Raw genomic sequence first — 12,412 nt, forward strand, 5'->3', positions numbered from 1 at the left:
ATCGGCGAGCCACGCTCTGACCACGTATCTATGTCTCGATCGACCCTTGAGCCCACGGGGGGTGACGTCAATGCAAAGTCCAACACAGCACCGGCCATTTTTTTATGGTTTGCGCTCACCGGAAAGCGAGGGGAAAAAATTGAAACAGCAGAAGAAAATATAGGTAGCAAACCACGAGCCACGCGGAGCGTGGTATGGGTGGGGTGTGGGCAGTGTGGCACCGTACCACCCATGCCATACACGACACCCACCCTGCCGCCGGGATCCTATATATCCCACCACATCGCCTCCCTCAGCGACCAACAGAAGACACAGCAGCCATACTCCCTCCCGTAGCTACTCCTACCAGTGTGCCGCTACTGACATGGACAGCACGAGCTGCCTCGCGGACGACGCCACCACCAGCAGCGGCGGCGGCGGCGCCTCCACGGACAAGCTCAAGGCTTTGGCCGCCGCGGCGGCCGCCGCGGCGCCGATCGAGCGCGTGGGCAGCGGCGCCAGCGCGGTGCTCGACGCGGCCGAGCCGGGCTCCGAGGCCGACTCCGGCGGCGGCCGTGCGGGGAAGCTGCCGTCGTCCAGGTACAAGGGCGTGGTGCCGCAGCCCAACGGGCGGTGGGGCGCGCAGATCTACGAGCGGCACCAGCGCGTGTGGCTTGGCACGTTCCCCGGGGAGGCCGACGCCGCGCGCGCCTACGACGTCGCCGCGCAGCGCTTCCGCGGCCGCGACGCCGTTACCAACTTCCGCCCGCTCGCGGACGCCGACCCCGACGCCGCCGCCGAGCTCCGCTTCCTCGCCGCGCGCTCCAAGGCCGAGGTCGTCGACATGCTCCGCAAGCACACCTACTTCGACGAGCTCGCCCAGAGCAAGCGCGCCTTCGCCGCGTCGGCCGCGCTCTCCGCGCCCACCACCTCGGGCGACGCCGGCGGCAGCGCCTCGCCGCCCTCCCCGGCCGCCGTGCGCGAGCACCTCTTCGACAAGACCGTCACGCCCAGCGACGTCGGCAAGCTGAACAGGCTGGTGATACCGAAGCAGAACGCCGAGAAGCACTTCCCGCTGCAGCTCCCGGCCGGCGGCGGCGAGAGCAAGGGCCTGCTCCTCAACTTCGAGGACGATGCGGGCAAGGTGTGGCGGTTCCGCTACTCGTACTGGAACAGCAGCCAGAGCTACGTCCTCACCAAGGGCTGGAGCCGCTTCGTGAAGGAGAAGGGCCTCGGCGCCGGAGACGTCGTCGGGTTCTACCGCTCCGCCGCCGGGAGGACCGGCGAAGACAGCAAGTTCTTCATTGACTGCAGGCTGCGGCCGAACACCAACACCGCCGCCGAAGCAGACCCCGTGGACCAGTCGTCGGCGCCCGTGCAGAAGGCCGTGAGACTCTTCGGCGTCGATCTTCTCGCGGCGCCGGAGCAGGGCATGCCGGGCGGGTGCAAGAGGGCCAGAGACTTGGTGAAGCCGCCGCCTCCGAAAGTGGCGTTCAAGAAGCAATGCATAGAGCTGGCGCTAGCGTAGAGTTGTTACTATTAGCTTGATCTCTCTCTCTCCAGCTAGGCGGCGGTTTTGGCTCGCATAATTCAGGTGGTAGAGCTAGCCTAATTAGTCCCTTGTTCTTATCAACTTGGTTTGTTTATTTGTCATGTTCTTGCATGCTCTGATGTACTGTAAATCTTATCCTCCCAAAAGATGTATACTAATTAAGGAAGCCGTAGAAGGATGCTAGATTAGATCGTTCAACGGACGACGACGAAGAGCAAGAGATGATAATAACATTTTGAATGTAGCCTAGCTCATCAGTTTCCTCGTCAAATTGAACATATCCTATTTGGCACTAGAAGTATCTAGATATTTGGCATTTTGACCTTGGACCTTGCTTCTTTTCTTGCGCCTTTTCATGCATTTATTTATATATGCACACCCTGAGGACGTGATGTGATTGTTGTGTAGCTAAAAAAACGCAACAGGTGCATGCATGTACTAGCAGGGATGCAGCGCGCCCGCCCATGGCGGCATGCATGCACACACTACACTAGAGACCAAATTTCGTGTTCTCCTCGGTTCGATTTTATTTTTAAAATCTGGCCCTTTTGGTACTTTGAAATCTGACCTTTTGCTACCACCAGCATTCGGCTCTAGGGTTACCTATCGTGACAGTCTTCTGCGGTAGGCTAACAACAACAATCATTTTACTTAACGGTTCTGGTGTTGACACATGCCTACTATCAGGACCTACATCAATAAGATGTGATAATCTACCGTCATGGCTTTGCATTCGCAGTTCTGCACATTAACCCTGTAACCACATAAGTTTCTTGATTGGGTTGCGCATCCTATCACCAGATCCTGTGACGGTAGGCTGTGATATTCAACGACGAGGGCATACGGCGGTAGTGTTTGATTATAGTGCAATTTTTGCATAAAACTTTTTTTTGTCTTTAACCTTTTTTCCACAACAATATTATAGACTAAAAGCATAAAAATATGTAGAGCAACACAACACATAGTTTCACATAGTCCATTCAACAAACATAGCACATAGTTTTACATAGCAAATAGTTCAACTAAGAAGCCAACATAAAAAAGTTTAACTAGTTCAACTGCAGCAACTTTACTTGCCCCTTCTCTTTTTGAAAATACGGTTATCGTTGTTCTTTGAACGGGTCGCATCCACCTTCTTCTTGCAAAGACGAGGATACGATTTTTGAAACGATGATGGACTTGCCCAATCTTTTTTGGGCTGCTTTCCTCTCTTCTTATCCTATGTGGTCTGAGTTGGTGGAGGTCCATAATCCTCGTTATACTCCTCCCCATCGCTCTGTTCTTGTTCTTCCTCATGTTCTTCTTTTGCTTGCTTCTCATCGTCGTCTTCATCTTCACCTTCTTCCTCTCCACCTTGTTCCTCATCATCCTCCTCCTCGTACTCCTCCTCGTCCTCTCCAACCACCCTAGACAACAAGGCAACATGGCTCGATGAAGCGAGATTCATCGGGCTGCAGGAGCATAAGAATGAGTAGAGGTAACGCATCTAAGAAGGCCCACCAGCTTGCGACATTTGTTAACGAAATTCTGCAATTAGAATGAAACAAGAACATAATAGGGGTCAAATCAAGTTTATTGTTACAAACGAAAATGAACACAAGAAAGAATGTAATTGCCACGATGTTACCTTCATTATTCCCCTTAACTTCTTCTCACTTTCTCGAGTCTGAGAGATAGAACTTAGCGCATCCGAGCCTTCAAAAACGATCATGTTGAGCTCCGAACACTACAAGAGAATAAATGAGTTACCATCATTAAAGTAGATATCATCCAAACGCCACTTGAAAGCACATGAACACAACTTACTATTCTATTAATGAGGGGTGCATGCTCCCTAACTCCACCTTGTAGCTCTCTGAAGCTGTCATGGAAGGCTTCATTCTCAGAGCTGTCATCGTAGAGTTCTTGGGCATCGGCAGTCGTTCACTTGGGCCTTAGGCACAGACGATGCTTGATACCATCGTCGTACCACCGCATGTGATCCTCGCAGTCTTCCCAGGCGAGAACTTTCCTCTCCGCATCTTTGCTAGTTTTCCAATGGTTCCATTCCCGCACGTATTGGGCATGTGTCTCGTCCCAGTTTGTGATCAAATGATTCTTCTGCCTGCTCGTCGTGCAAGGCAAAAGAAAGAATGTAAAACATCAAAACAAAAACACGGAAATAGAAAAACATTGCACTCACAAGTGTTGCTCGGAGCCACCGGTGTCGGTGCGGTGGCCCGGTGGGGTATGTTGTACCTTACCAAATAGTGTGGCGGCACGATGTGGCAAGTGGTACTCGACGACATAGACACAAATCATGGGCACGATGCACCGCCACAGAAGCATGTCATGCGTGCACATCACGTTCAGCTCAAACCCCCACTCTCGTTTATCATACGGCCGCCAACTAACCTAGTACAAAAAAGTTTATAAGCTCACGCGAAAATACCATCAAAAATATTCAAAAAAGTTGGTAAGCTCACATGGAAAGCCGTCAGAGCATCAAGCCCGTTGGTGAAGACCTTGTACAAAGCCTTCAATGTGCTCGTGTAGACACCCACCACGTCCCAAGCGTATGCGACGTCGGGTATCGAGTTTCACCGTCGTCGGTCACCATAGTCAGTCCATGTACGTTGCTTCACTTTTTATGGACGCCCCCCAGGATTCAATCCCACATTCAAATGGAGAGGGGCCACGCACATCCACACATACCGGATTTTTCTTCCATCCTTTGGGTTGCATCATCAAGCTACAAAAGATGTATTGATGATGAGATGACATAATTTAAATCAGCATGCGTCAATAAAAATAGTGAGATATTCTCTGACCAAATGATATAGGTAGACGAGGCCGGCGGCCCCCAGTTGTACCCTGCATCCCAGTCTTTTAGGAAGTCGTGATACATCTATAGGACACTGTCCCGTGAGCAGTCTGGAAAAACGAGTTCTTTGAGAAGATACCACGGGTAGGTGCTACTTCTTGAGCTTGCGTTGGTTTTTCCCTTGAAGCGGAAAGGGTGATGCAGCAAAGTAGAGATAAGTATTTCCCTCAGTTTGAGAACCAAGGTATCAATCCAGTATGAGTATCAAGATGAGGCACCAATGCACCTGCGCAAAAACAAACAAACGTGCACCCAACGCGATAAAGGAGTTGTCAATCCCTTTACAATTACTTGCAAGGTGAGATCTGATAGTGATGATAGGTAAATATAAATAAATAAATAAAAGTGCAGCAAGGTATTTTTGGTATTTTTGTATGTAAATCTGAATATATAATGTGTAAAATAGACCCGGGGACCATAGTGTTCACTAGAGGCTTCTCTCATGATAGCAAGTATTACGGTGGGTGAACGAATTACTGTCGAGCAATTGATAGAATCGCGCAAAGTCATGACGATATCTAAGGCAATGATCATACATATAGGCATCACGTTCGAGACAAGTAGACCGGTACTTTCTGCATCTACTACTATTACTCCACACATCGACCGCTATCGAGCATGCATCTAGTGTATTAAGTTCATAACAAACAGAGTAACGCCTTAAGCAAGATGACATGATGTAGAGGGATAAATTCATGCAATATGATATAAACCCCATATTTTTACCCTTGATGGCTACAACACGATGCGTGCCTCGCTACCCCTTCTGTCACTAGGTGAGGACACCGCACGGTATGAACCCAAAACCAGGCACTTCTCCCATTGCAAGAATTATAGATCAAGTTGGTCAAACGAAACCCATAACTTGAAGAGAATTACAAGGATACGAAATCATGCATATAAGAAATCAGAGGAGACTCAAATAATATTTATAGATAATCTGATCATAAATCCACAATTCATCGAATCTCGACAAACACACCGCAAAAGAAAGTTACAACAGATAGATCTCCATGAAGATCATGGAGAAATTTGCATTGAAGATCCAAGAGAGAGAAGAAGCCATCTAGCTACTAGCTATGGACCCGAAGGTCTGTGGTAAACTATTCACGCATCATCGGAGAGGCAATGGTGTTGACGAAGAAGCCCTCCGTGTCTGAATCCCCCTCCGGCAGGGCACCAGAACGGTCGCCAGATGGGATCTTGCGGAGACAGAAGCTTGCGGCGGCGGAAAAGTATTTTCGTGGCTCTCTGTGTTGGTTTCGGGATTTTAGGAAATTTATAGGCGAAAGAGGAAGGGCAAAGGAGGCAAGGGGGGGGGCACGAGCCTGCTAGGGGCCCCCCGGGGCGCGCCTAGGGGGCTCGTGACCTCCCACGAGACCCCCTGCCTTGGTTCTCAAGTCTTCTAGGTATCTTCTATTATGGAAAAAAATCATCCCGCATGTTTTATTCTGTTTGGACTTCGTTTAATATTCTTATCTCACAAAAAGGTCAAAAACACGGAAAAAACAGAAACTCGCACTGGACACTGAGTTAATAGGTTAGTCCCAATAATGATATAAAATAGCATATAAATGCATATAAGACATCCCAAGTTGATAATATAATAGCATGGAACAATCAAAAATTATAGATACGTTGAAGACGTATCAAGCATCCCCAAGCTTAACTCCTGCTTGTCCTCGAGTAGGGAAGTGATAAAGACCGATTTTTTGATGTGGAATGCTACCTAACATATTTGTCCTTTGTAACTTCTCTATTGTGGCATGAATGTTCAGATCCGTAAGATTCAAAACAATAGTTTAATATTGACATGAAAACAATAATACTTCAAGCATACTAGCAAAGTAATCATGAAATTTTGAAATAACGAGGCCAAGGAAAGTTATCCCTACAAAATCATATAGTCTGGCTATGCTCCATCATCCCCACACAAAGAATTTAAATCATGCACAACCCTGGTATTGGTCAAGTAATTGTTTTCGCACTCTTACTTTCTCAAACTTTTTCAACTCTCACGCAATACATGAGCGTGAGCCATGGACATATCACTATAGGTGGAATAGAGTGTGGTGGAGGTTGTGAGGCAAAAAGGAGGAGATGGTCACATCGACTCGGCGTATCAACGGGCTATGGAGATGTCCATCAATAGATATCAATGTGAATGAGTAGGGATTGTCATGCAACGGATGCACTAGAGCTATAAGTGTATGAAAGCTCAAAAAGAAAAACTAATGGGTGTGCACCCAACTTGCTTGCTCACGAAGACCTAGGGCAATTTTGAGGAAGCCCATCATTGGAATATACAAGCCAAGTTATATAATGAAAATTCCCACTAGTATATGAAAGTGACAAAACAAGAGACTCTCTATCATGAAGAACACGGTGCTACTTTGAAGCACAAGTGTGGAAAAAGATAGTAGCATTATCCCTTCTCTCTTTTTCTCTCATCATTTTTTTTGTTTTTGCTCTTTGGCCTCTTTTTTTCATTTCATTTTTTCTCTCTTTTTTTGGTGGGCATCTTTGGCCTCTTTTTTTTATTTGGGCTTCGCTGGCCTGTTTTATTATTTCCTCACATGGGACAATTCTCTAATAATGATGATCATCACACTTTTATTTACTTACAACTCGATACTTAGAACAATAATGACTCTATATGAAATGCCTCCGGCAGTGTACCGGGATGTGCAATGATCTAGCTTAGCGTATGACGTTGAAACATCTCGCTAGCTATCTTACGATCATGCAATGGAAAAATGAAAATGATGGCACATGTCATGAGACAGAACGGTGGAAGTTGCATGGCAATATATCTCGGAATGGCTATGAAAATGTCATAATAGGTAGGTATGGTGGCTGTTTTGAGGGAGGTATATGGTGGGTTTGTGCACCGGCGAAAGTTGCGCGGCACTAGAGAGGCTAGCAATGGTGGAAGGTGAGAGTGCATTTATACCATGGACTCACATTAGTAATGAAGAACTCAGATACTTATTCCGAAAGTTTTATTAGTAATCGAAACAAAGTGCTAAACACATACTCCTAGGGGAAGGGTTGGTAGGAGTTAACCATCGCGCGATCCCGACCGTCACACAAAGGATGACAATCAATAAATCAATTATGCTCCGACTTCCTAACATAGCGGTTCACCATACGTGCATGCTACGGGATCACTAACCTCAACACAAGTATTTCTAGATTCACAACATCCTACTAACATGACTCTAATTTATCATATCCATATCTCAAAACTAATTGTGAGAAATCAAACTTCTCTTACTAATCAATGCACTTGAATATGAAAGTTTTTATTATATCCTCTTTGGATGCCTATCATATTTAGGACTAATTTCATAGCACACGCCAATTACCAAGTTACTTAGAGAGAGCACTCTCAAAATGATATAAGTGAAGATCGAGAGTTTTTATTTCTAGAAAATATGACATCGTCGTGCTCCAAAAAGATTTAAGTGAAGCATTAGAGCAAAATTATCTAGCTCAAAAGATATAAGTGAAGCTCATGGGAGCAAAATTATCTAGATCAAAAGATATAAGTGAAGCTCATGGGAGCAAAATTATCTAGCTCAAAAGATATAAGTGAAGCTCATGGGAGCTAAATTGCCTAGCTCAAAAGATATAAGTGAAGCTCATTGAGTATTCTAACAAATTCACGATGGGTGCATGTCCCTCTCAAAAAGGTGTGCAGCAAGGATGATTGTGATAAAAAAAAAGCAAAGACTCCTATAATACACGACGCTCCAAGAAAAACACATATCATGTGGTTAATAAAAATATAGCTCCAAGTAACATTACCGATGGATTGAAGACGAGAGAGGGGATGCCTTCCCGGGGCATCCCCAAGCTTAGGCTTTTTGGTGTCCTTGAATTTGGCTTGGTATTACTTGGGAATCCCCAAGCTTAGTCTCTTTCCACTCTTTCTTCCATTTTTCATAAGAACATCACCCAAAACTTGAAAATTTCACAACACAAAACTTAAACAGAAACTCGTGATATCATTAGCATAAGAAACAAACCACCAACTTTTTAGGTATTGTAGTAAACTTAATTTTCATTTAGATTGATGCTATATTACTGTATTCTCACTTCTCCATGTCTCGTACCCCCCGATACTAACCATAGTTTCATCAAAAGGAGCAATCAACACAACAAAAACAGAATCTGTCAAAAACAGAACATTCTGTAGCAATTTGTATATTTCGTATACCTCTGCTATCCCAAAAATTCTGAACAAATTATGAAAATTAGGGCAATTTGCATATAAATCAGAAGCAAAAAGAATCAACTCAAAATCTCTTTCTGGAAAGTAATTAAAAATAATTTCGTGAGCACAAAGTTTCTGTCTTATTTCAGCATGATTAAACAACTCTCACCAAAACTAATCATAAAGGTTCTACTTGGCACAAACACTAATTAAAACATAAAAAAACACAACCATAAAAGAATCATGATGGTGTGGACTCAACAAAATAGAAAGTAAAAAAGCAAAAAAAAAATCTATTCATTGGGTTGCCTCCCAACAAGCGCTATCGTTTAACGCCCCTAGCTAGGCTTAACGATTTCAATGGTGCTCACATAAAAGTAGTAGTTGAGATATGCAAAAGAGCATCGTGAATGGAAAAAACACGTTTAAGTCTAACCCACTTCCTATGGATAGGGATTTTGTGAGCAAACAATTTATGGGAACAAGAATTAACTAGCATAGGAAGGCAAAGCAAGCATAACTTCAAAACATTGAACACATAGAGAGGAAGCTTGATATTATTGCAATATGTAAAAGCATATGTTCCTCTCTCATAGTAATTTTCAGTAACATCACGCAGGAATCTTACAATATAACTATCACACAAAGCATTCTTTTCATGATCAATTATAGCATAGGGGTCATCACCAAAACTTGGGAAACAAAAAATATCATCTTCATCAAGCATAGCATCCCCAAGCTTGTGATTTTGCATATCATTAGCATCATAGATATTCAGAGAATTCATACTAACAACATGGTAATCATGTTTTTCATTCAAGCAGATATCATGAACCACTTTATAATTTTTTTCTTTCAACACTTCATCAAAATTTTCAGATTCATGATTTTCAAACAAAACTCCATAGAGATAGTCAAGTGCACTCAACTCATTAGCAAATTGTACATCATAATTTGGTCTTTTGAAAATATTAACAAGTGGATGAGGATCCATACCAATAGATTTTTAGCAAGCGAAGATGCAAGCAAATAGAAGGCACATGGCAACACAAGCAAACATAGCAACAAAAAGGCGAACGGAAGAAGAGCGAATAAAAAGGAAAATAATTTTGGTATTTTCGGAAAATCGTTTTAGAAGTGGGGGAGAGGAAACGAGATGCGAATGGCAAATAATGTAAATGCAAGAGATGAGTTTGCAATAGGTACTTGGTAGATATGCTTCACTTGTATACTCCCCGGCAACGGCGCTAGAAATTCTTCCTGCTACTTCTTGAGCTTGCGTTGGTTTTTTCCTTGAAGAGGAAAGGGTGGTGCAGCAAAGTAGAGATAAGTATTTCCCTCAGTTTGAGAACCAAGGTATCAATCCAGTATGAGTATCAAGATGAGGCACCAATGCACCTGCGCAAAAACAAACAAACTTGCACCCAACGCGATAAAGGGGTTGTCAATCCCTTTACAATTACTTGCAAGGTGAGATGTGATAGTGATAATAGGTAAATAAAAATAAATAAATAAAAGTGCAGCAAGGTATTTTTGATATTTTTGTATGTAAATCTGAATATATAATGTGTAAAATAGACCCGGGGGGCATAGTGTTCACTAGAGGCTTCTCTCATGATAGAAAGCATTACGGTGGGTGAACGAATTACCGTCGAGCAATTGATAGAATCGTGCAATACATATAGGCATCACATCTGAGACAAGTAGACCGATAATTTTTGCATCTACTACTATTACTCCACACATCGACCGCTATCCAGCATGCATGTAGTGTATTAAGTTCATAACAAACAGAGTAACGCCTTAAGCAAGATGACATGATGTACAGGGATAAATTCATGCAATATGATATAAACTCCATCTTTTTACCCTTGATGGCAACAACACGATACGTGCCTCGCTACCCCTTCTGTCACTAGGTGAGGACACCGCACGGTATGAACCCAAAACCAGGCACTTCTCCCATTGCAAAAATTATAGATCAAGTTGGCCAAACGAAACCCATAACTCAAAGAGAATTACAAGGATACGAAATCATGCATATAAGAAATCAGAGGAGACTCAAATAATATTCATAGATAATCTAATCATAAATCCACAATTCATCGGATCTCGAGGAGACTCAAATAATATTCATAGATAATCTAATCATAAATCCACAATTCATTGGATCTCGACAAACACACCGCAAAATAAAGTTACATCGGATAGATCTCCATGAAGATGATGGAGAACTTTGTATTGAAGATCCAAGATAGAGAAGAAGCCATCTAGCTACTAGCTATGGACCCGAAGGTATGTGGTGAACTACTCATGGATCATCGGAGGGTCAATGGTGTTGATGAAGAAGCCCTCCGTGTCCGAATCCCCCTCCGGCAGGGCACCAGAACGGTCCCCAGATGGGATCTCGCGGAAACATAAGCTTGCGGCGGCGGAAAAGTATTTTCGTGGCTCTCTGTGTTGGTTTTGGGATTTTACGGAATTTATAGGCGAAAGAGGTAGGGCAAAGGAGGCAAGGGGGGCCCACGAGCCTGCTAGGCGCCCCCCTAGGGCGCGCCTAGGGGGTTCGTGACCTCCCACGAGACCCCCTGCCTTGATTCTCAAGTCTTCTGGGTATCTTCTGTTATGGAAAAAATCATCCCACAGGTTTTATTCCGTTTGGACTTCGTTTAATATTCTTATCTGAAAAAGGTCAAAAACACGGAAAATACAGAAAGTGGCACTGGGCACTGAGTTAATAGGTTAGTCCAAAAAATGATATAAAATAGTATATTTATGCATATAAGACATCCCAAGTTGATAATATAATAGCATGGAAGAATCAAAAATTATAGATACGTTGGAGACGTATCAGTAGGCCCTCGTGTACTGCTCGATCGTCCGGTGTTCAGAATCTTTCAGGCATTTGCGGTGGTGCAGAAGGAGCCAACGCAACGGTACGTTGGATGTTCGGTCACTCTTAGCGGGAGGGGGTAGTCGTCGATGAGGGTGGTAACCCTTTTCTGCCAGTTCTTCCTCTCCACCCATCCAAATGAGAGCACGCCCCTCAATCGGTAGGGATGTAATCACCCCCCAATCCTGGAGGATCAATGTCATCTCCCCACATGAAAGATGGAAATTGTGCGTCTCTGGCCGCCATCAGTCGATCAAAGCCGTGAGAGCTGATTGGATGAGCGAGGGCGTCTTACGCTTGAACTGTAGGACGAAACCCAACAGCCAGGCTCTCCTATAGAACGATGCGTAACGCTCGTCGTACTCCATCTTAACGGTCGTCCCGTTGAGCCCTCATCCGTAGTGGCGGGAGCATCTGTCAAAACGATAGCAAAAAATAATAGTAACTTCTTTTCATCATGTCGAAAGATTTGATTCAAGCATGGTAATTACCACTCCATTCTCAATGAAACGAGCACGATGACCCTTGTCGATCACAGGGTCAAGCATGGTATACTTTGTCCCGATGTGTTCCGGAAGAGGTGGCCTCCTAAATAAAATTCATAAACATAAGCATAAGCATAATTAAAATAGCATAAGCATGATTCAAGAAGCATTTGTAAAAAAAAATTATTCATTCATTTGTAAACATGATTCTCATAAGCATGATTCATTCATTCATTTTGCGTAAGATTTTTAACACTATTCATTCATTTCTTCAATTTGAAAAAAAATAAGTAAATGCATACAATCTTTCTCCAACATCCACTATATGCATATGGTTGATTCATATCACAAAAGTTCATCACGTCAAAACAAACCTATGAGTTCATTCCTTCAATATGCATCATATCAAGATTTTGTTTAC

General features: G+C 44.0%; 1 protein-coding gene across 1 annotated transcript; it reads left to right on the forward strand.

Annotated features, from left to right (window-relative positions):
* Window positions 1-291: 291 nt before the first annotated feature.
* LOC123444167 (AP2/ERF and B3 domain-containing protein Os01g0693400-like) lies at window positions 292-1,829 on the forward strand. Its single transcript, XM_045120804.1, has one exon. It carries the CDS (start codon window positions 365-367, stop codon window positions 1,505-1,507), a length of 1,143 nt encoding a protein of 380 aa, XP_044976739.1. The 5' UTR covers window positions 292-364; the 3' UTR covers window positions 1,508-1,829.
* The last annotated feature ends 10,583 nt before the right edge of the window (window positions 1,830-12,412 follow it).

The sequence above is a fragment of the Hordeum vulgare genome, chromosome 3H (genome assembly GCF_904849725.1).
Source record: "Hordeum vulgare subsp. vulgare chromosome 3H, MorexV3_pseudomolecules_assembly, whole genome shotgun sequence".
NCBI classification, from domain to species: domain Eukaryota; kingdom Viridiplantae; phylum Streptophyta; class Magnoliopsida; order Poales; family Poaceae; genus Hordeum; species Hordeum vulgare.

Bases quoted from the DNA above. Each gene is read 5' to 3' on its own strand.
- LOC123444167 (XM_045120804.1), top strand. From the start codon at position 365: ATGGACAGCACGAGCTGCCTCGCGGACGACGCCACCACCAGCAGCGGC.